Source organism: Panthera pardus, unplaced genomic scaffold (assembly GCF_024362965.1).
Source record: "Panthera pardus isolate Hobbes unplaced genomic scaffold, ASM2436296v1 HiC_scaffold_12, whole genome shotgun sequence".
In the NCBI taxonomy this organism is placed as follows: domain Eukaryota; kingdom Metazoa; phylum Chordata; class Mammalia; order Carnivora; family Felidae; genus Panthera; species Panthera pardus.
The window spans coordinates 13,502,588-13,510,139 of NW_026526677.1; the positions used below are offsets into that span (position 1 = coordinate 13,502,588).

A 7,552-nucleotide genomic window follows, 5' to 3' on the forward strand; every position below is an offset into this window, starting at 1 on the left:
GAATGTTCACTTAAAGTCACCCAGATTCCCCTTCACCCACAGGAATAAGCAAAGGGTTATTTTTCCACTGCAACTCATTTCATTGAGAACTTTCATTATTTGAAAGCTCTTCCCTATACCGAGATTTTTTTCTGTGATACTTTCTGCTGAGCTCCAGCCCCAGTTCTCTCTCTCTCTGCTCTCCCTCCCAAACCTGCTCATCCTCCTGGCTTCCCTATTCTGTCATGGATATAGTCACCTAGTTCACTATGTCACATATGCACAAGGCAGACAGACTGTTTCTCAACAATTGCTCAACCAGTCACTCATCACATTTTATAAATTATGTCTCTTAGACATCCTTTGCAGCCACCCCCTCTTTTCCATTCCTGTGGTCAATGCCTTGTTCAGATCTTCAACATATTCCCTGGGCTTCCTCCAATTTTGGCTACTCTTCTTCAGTGCAGCTTTCACTTGGCTGCCAGATTGGCCTTTCTGAAAGAAAGCATGTCCTTATGATCCATCTCCCCCTATTAGCACCTCAGTACCCCTCTCTCTGTCTACTTCTCCACCTATTTTCTACTTGAATCATTGTTCCAGTGAGAACCAGATATTTAAGAAATGTTGACAACCTAGAGAAGATACAACTATTATTACTTATTATTACTTTCCTTCATTAATACTTAGAAATCCTGGTTGGTTTTGTTGTGCTGATTGGGGGTGAGGAGGGATGCTGACCAGAGAAGTGTCATTATGTGTAGTGGAAAAAGAGGAAGAAGGGGAAGACATGGCTCAGACTTCAACTCCCTTCCTCTCCTTCCCCTTTCTTTTTCTCTACCCCTCCTCTCCCTTTGTCCTCTCCTCCTCGTGCTATGAGAGTCATTGACACTAACTGAGCACTTACTACATGCCAATATTGTCCTAAAAAGAAAGCGGCTAAGCTGAGATGCCCATTTTGCCTGGGTGTTTACTCCTGACGTGAATCCTATTTTCACTCCACCTCTGTGCACATCCTCTCTTCTTCTGCCCTAGCCTCACCTCCATTGGCTCCATGCCATCCTTTTGGAATTGCACACAACTCTCCTGTCTTCCACATGGTAGTCCTCCAAATAGCTAGATGGACTTTTCTATATTTCCTCTAAGTTTTTTTCATCATTTCCCTCTCGTATTGTCCTTTGATCCTCACGAGAAAGAACTCAAGTTTCTCAGTGTCCTACTTAGAGTGTGGTGTCCGGAGATAAGAAGTGGGTTGACCAGCACACAAGATACTTAACTTGCTATCTTTGTCCTGGACATGCTGCTCATGTACATGCATCACAAGATTGCATTTATTCCTTTCATGGTCCTGGAACATACTGTTGCCTTACATGAAACTTGTGGCCAAATATTATTTCATTTGCATGTCTTGTCCTCAAATGCTTTGTCATCCTCATTTAATAATTGCAAAACAGCCCATCATGTGTTATCATATTGATAACTATATCATCAATTCTTCTTGGATTTACAGTTTGTTTCTGGCTTTTCCCCAGCAAACTCTCATCAGATTAGAAGACTGGGCCTAGTCTGTGATAATTAGCACTGTGCCATTAGTTTTAAATCGTATAATTTGAAAAAAATCAGACAACTCAGATGGGAAATAACAGGAGTAGATATACTGATTTTGTTTTATGGAATCTTTTCTTTGGAGAAAACTAGAACCCATCTCAGAAGAACTAAGCAATAATAAAACAAAAGCATTGCCATTTTTTCAGTATCTAATCTGTGCCAAACACCATAACTACTACGGACTTTCACAAGGCTAAGATGAAAGTGTTGTTATTCCCACTTTCTAGATAAAAGACCCGGGGCTCCAAGAGCTTCAGCAACCTCCTCAAGACATTCTTAGTAAGTAGTTGAGCTCAGATACAAGCCAGGCCTTTTTCATTCCCAACCCTGTACTCTTAATCATTATGCTCGGCCTTTAACAAGGGTTTTAGAATGGATGACTAAATGAATGAGTAAATTAATGATCTTGTGGGAAGGACTATCATTATTACCCTTTTATCAGGAGGGTGGAAGCTTGGAGGAGAGTTTCCATGTAAATAAAAGAATGGTTCTCTCGTCTGGGCCAGTGCAGCCATGCGTTGAGGGTCAGCTCACAGAGATAATACTTTCTTTAGTCCACAGTTGCCTTTCAGGGCACAACCTGCAAACACCTCTTAGGTTGTAGAGTAAGTCTCTGATTGTAGGTCCTTTATGTCCTGGCCTCGTTCACTAGAGAGAATGATGCTTCTCCACCATGGGCTCCTCTGTTCCCAATCAGATGACACCAAATATAATCAAGATTTCTAAGCTGGTGGTAAACAGGAAATAATAATCACACCTCTGAGGCTATGGATGCCAGTGAGATAAATCATAATAGTTAGAATTTAATGAAACTTTATTAAGTGTTTGGCATTGTGCTAAACACTTTACAAGCATTAGTCCCATTTACCATAAACCAGTTAGATTGGTAAGGTCATTTCCATTTTACAAATGATGAAGCAGAGGCTGTGAGCATTTTAACAACTTTCCCACGTTCATGTATCCAGTTGCCAAGCTTAGGCTCCCTGAATTCTGAGTAGCTATGGGGTATTACATTTGTCAGAACTCCCCTGGAGCCTCCCATTCTTCTTGAACCATCTTCCTTTGCAAGAATCTTTTCTGCAAACATTTTTGGATTTACTGACATAAAGTCTAGGGTACATGGCTGGCCACACTCAGGATTTTCATTCTTAAGATATGAATTCCAAGGTGGCATGGGTATTTTATCCTAAAGTCCTGATGGTTTTATTTTATTAATTAATTCCACCTTGTTGGATGTGGAATCATGTTTTTTTTCCCTAACTTCTTAGAGATAAACATCATCAGAAAATTAAAGATTCATCAGCTCAGCTGTCTCAAGCTGAGTGAGTTTATCAGTTATTTCCAAGGTGGTTGAAGGCCTGCATCTTTGCCAACACATCATCTGAGCTGATCCTGTGACTTGGGTTAGAAAAGCACTATCCATAATTGTAGGTTTGTGTTATTGTTATTAACATTTTGATGCCTATCATGTGAATTGCTGTCTTCCTTTTACACACCCCATTTATAAGAGTCTGAGAAATTTCTAGATGGGCACAGACGTGATTTTTCCCAAATTTTACTCATGCATTTGTAACTTTCTTCTTAAAAGACAGTGACAGATGGTAGCCACACTTGTGGTGAGCATAGCCTAGTGTATAGAGTTGTTGAATCACTATATTGTACACTTGAACTAATGAAATGTTGTGTGTCAACTATACTAAACCAGGAAGGAAACAGTGACTCCAATTCAAAACACAACACCAAGAGAAAACAAGATCCAAAATACACAAACAGTATCCACTGTCAGCATCTGAGCCCATCCCAAAATGAGCTAGTCCTTGAGGCTTATTTGGTTTCAGGTTCTTGCTGGATAGGAATCCTGAAAAATTGGTTTGGGAGGAGATGAGCAATTGTGGAGTTTGAGCACGTACTCAAATGCTTTGGGAAAGAGAGCCAAGTCCCAGCCACCCACCCGTTGGAAGGGAGAAGGCAGAGCTTTGAGTTCCTTACCGTGGCATCTTCCCCAGCATAGTGGTTGAGGACTCGGCTCCCCCCTGGATGCTTGTTGGCCCAGCAAGTAACATCGTAGACCTTGCGATTGATCACCAGCCACTGATCAGCCTTCTGATTGTGTTTCTGGATCTCTTGCCAGCTGTACATGTTTAGACTTTTTCTGGGCACGCCACACTTTCCATTTGCCTCCTGCTTTACAGAGATCTCACCTCTCCCATTTGCTACTGGTTTCCCATTCTCTTGATACTTCTCACCCAGGTATGGCTGACCCTCTCCTACAAGGTCCCCATTACCTGCATGCTTGTCTTCAAGCTTTGTCGTCATTGTACCCCTCTGATTTCCGGGTTGGCTCCTGAAATTTCTAATATTTGACTCTGATTAGACCATAAAATGACACTTTTCCTTCCTTCTTCTTCTACTGCAGTGTGATGCCTGCACAGAAAACTTTTTAACCTAGTTATCTCTTCACCATCCTGACAGTGAGCTCATCCCCAGCCCCACACTTCTCTGTCTGTCCTGATTTTCTCTGCCCTGCTAGAGGCTTGGTCACCTTCCTTCTCTCTGTGGGCTGATGTCTTAGCAGCATCCTCTTTCATCATTAAATGTCCCCTGGTAAAGAGCTTGGACCAATCACAGTTGGTCTGAAAGTTGTGGCCCGCCCCAGGGCCGCTGGGCAAGACTTAAGTCACAGGGCTGTCCTACACTGCCACTCCATGGAGTTGGGTTCCCCAGCTCTCTGGAGTGCCTGTGGATAGAGACATTTAGGTTTGTTAATTCCACGTGTGAACAAAAGCTATCAAAATCTCCAGGATGACACGAATGCTTGGGGGACTTGGGGGATATTCTGTATGACAGCTGTTATTTCTCCCTAGGGTTTTCATTTTTTTAAGCAATATTTTTTGAAAGCAAGGTTTAAATGTATCAAAAACAGCAATGAGCGGGAAACTAGTTTTTCTCTTTATTCTTTGAAAGCCGTCTAAATCTGTCACACATCTAAAGGTGATAGCAACAGATGTTTGCCAGATTGCATGATGATTTACGAAGCCGTTGTCACATCTGATTTAATCTGATAAAGCCGTTGCTTTATCTGATTTAATCCTCACATCAGTCTTTTGAGGGAGGTACTATTAGTAGTACCTGGTAGAAAACCAGTCTCGTTTTCCAGGTGAGGAAACATGGGCTGAAGGCCTCAGGTAATATGTCAGAATCACTTTGGTAACAAGTGAATTGGTGCATGGATCCAGACTTCCTGATTCCAGATATCTGACCTTTCCCCCTTGCATTCTCCAAACCTAGGGTCTAGACATATATAACAATAACTTGACTCAGTGGTTTAGAAATGAGTCAGAGGAGAGATTTTGGGGTAGTGTAGTGGATGTTGTGGGGAGGGTGTTAGTTTTAAAAAAAAGCAGCAGCATGAAATAATAGAACATGTCCATTTTCATACTTGGAAATCAGTCCTAAGTAAATCATCACTAATTCAGCCCCAGATTTATATACTAAGGGTTTTGTTCTTGTACTTTTTATAATGGTTAAAATCAGAGATGGCCTAAATGACCAGCAATAAGGAAGAAGGCTGATAAACTATGTACATATTGATATTATATACATATTAAAAGTTAGTTTTTATAGAATTTTTAATTGCATGGACTCATGTTTACAATATAAAAAGTGAAAAAAATAGCAAAATTCTATTTACTGAATAGTATGTGATTGGAAATAAAAATGTCAAAGTGTTGGCATTAGCTTAGATTATAGTGATATTGAAACACTTTTTCATTTTTATTTTTAATACTTTTTCCGAGATTTTCTACAAATAAATACATGTTACTTTATAGTTCAGAGAAAGCAGTTTTTTGTTTAAAAAAATAGGGACCCGATAAAAAAATAAAGAACATGAAGTTTGGAACTAGATGAACCTGTGGTCATATTTCTGTCTATCATGTATTAGCTATAGAGCGTCATGCAAATCACCTTACTTCTCTGGGCTTTAGTTTTCCCATCTGTATAATGAAAGAAGCACTATTCTCAGGATTTCATTAAGTTAACATAAACACTGTGATATTTACAGAAACCCTCAGTAGTTTCCATGATTTCTGTGTGGAAGTTTCATAAACCTGACATATAGACATTTCATATTTGTAGGTTATACACATACATTCAGGTTACCTGCAGAATTTCAATAAAATTGAAGTTTGAAGACAATATTCTGATTGTAAATTTGTCTAGGGCAGGTATGGGGCTTGTCCTGGGGGTTGGCTGGCCCTTTATGTAAGCTTGAGATAATGTCTTTTTGCTATATTACACAATGCAAATACACTGGTGGGAAGTGTGTGTGTGTGTGTTTGTGTTTGTGTGTGTGTGTGTGTTGGGGGAGATAACCAAAGAATTTCACATCCTCCCATTGGTGTTGGCATTGAAAACACTCAGTGCACAGCAGGGCCTCTGTAATCATTCATTTCCTGTCTGTACTTGCTTGGATATCAAGTCGACTATAAAGATAGCTACTCGTTCCTTTAAAGCTTTTGTGCTTGTTTGTTTTGGAGTGTGGGAGACTTTATAATACTAGAAACAAGAAACTGGATCCAGAAATATCTAAGCTGAGTATTGTTACACAAGATTCTTACTGTCTCTGTGCATCAGGTTTTTTATTCTACAAAATGGGGTGAACAAATGTGTACTTATGAATTTGTAAAGAGGATTAAATTATATTATATATTGGAAGAAGCTAGTTTAGTGCCTAATACCTGGAAATGTTTAATAGATGAAGCTGCTGTTATTATTTTTATTGTACATGTTTTATTCTTGCTTTGGAATGTAGTTACCTGTGTCTGGCCCTCACTTCATTTTATTTGTTTTTTAAAAAATGTTTTCATTAAAAAGAACATCATTACTAAGGCCCAGGAGAAGAGACTGGGGGTGTTTGAGACTGGGGAAAGTGAGTCGTTCTTGATTCTTCCCCTTTCACCTCCAAAACAAAGGGTCTGACATCTGGGACTTTCTAGGCTAGGAGTTCTGTTCTACCTTCTTTCAGGAGGGACTGGTTCCCAGTGGACTCCATTTTTGTTTTACTCAATTCTGTGGAAGAAAGCGGGGGGAGGAGGAGAGCAGCAAAGAGAGAGCAGGAAATGAGACAAAAAATAAAGGGAGTAGATAAGAAAGAAGGAAGTGGTACGGAGTTGAGAAAGAAAGTACATCTGACATCAGTGACCAAGTCCCAGCTTGGTCCCCAACTACTGCAAGTCTTGCTCATTCACTGGGACTGTTTCCTCATCTATAACATGAGATGTTGAAACTGATGGACTCTGGCAACACTTCAAGTTTTTCAGTGTATGGAAAGGGAGAGAAACTGTCCTTACTTCATTTCACAGGGAGGTGTAACAATTGCTTTCTGAGCAGTTTGTGCGTAAACAGCTCTAGGACTATTGCTGGCCAACTGGCATGCACATGTCCTCCCCAGAGGGATCTCTTGTGGGTCAGGGGACAGGTTAGAATGATTTCTTATGCTGGCCTCGTCACAGATGGAGAGCACACGAGCCTTTGCTAGTTGGGACCAGAATCTCTTTGAATAAAGTAATTGGCATGGCTTTGCTCCTGCTTTATGTGCAAGGTGTTTGTAAGGCTCAGAAAGTATTGGTAATGGGGGTTTTTCCCAACAAAAGCCCTCAGCACACAGTTCTCAGCACACACTCCTTTTCAGAATGGATGCAAGTCTGTCAGAATATGGGTGTATGTGACTGTGTCCAAATCTTCCCCAAAGTTGGAGGGGCTTTTCCCAGACTCATAGAGAGCAGATGGATTGCTCCTCAGTAACTATCTTCCTCATCATATTCTAAGTCTTCCTTGTGGAAAAAGAGGTAAACACCTCATATCGGTGGGAATGTTCAAGATTATTTTGATTACAAGAAGATAATCCTTTAAGGACATGAGTCAACATTTGAGATGTCAATCCCACAATGAATTTTTTTGAAATACT

General features: G+C 40.4%; 1 protein-coding gene across 1 annotated transcript in view; it reads right to left on the reverse strand.

The window, feature by feature from the left end:
- Nucleotides 1-4,236, reverse strand: part of LOC109261216 (fatty acid desaturase 2-like protein FADS2B) — a 38,297-nt gene extending 34,061 nt beyond the window's left edge. Inside the window, exon 1 of the mRNA XM_019439785.2 lies at nt 3,574-4,236. Coding sequence (XP_019295330.2) covers nt 3,574-3,900 — 327 coding nt within the window. The 5' untranslated portion in view covers nt 3,901-4,236. The remainder of the gene's footprint in view (nt 1-3,573) is intronic.
- Between the last annotated feature and the right edge of the window lie 3,316 nt (nt 4,237-7,552).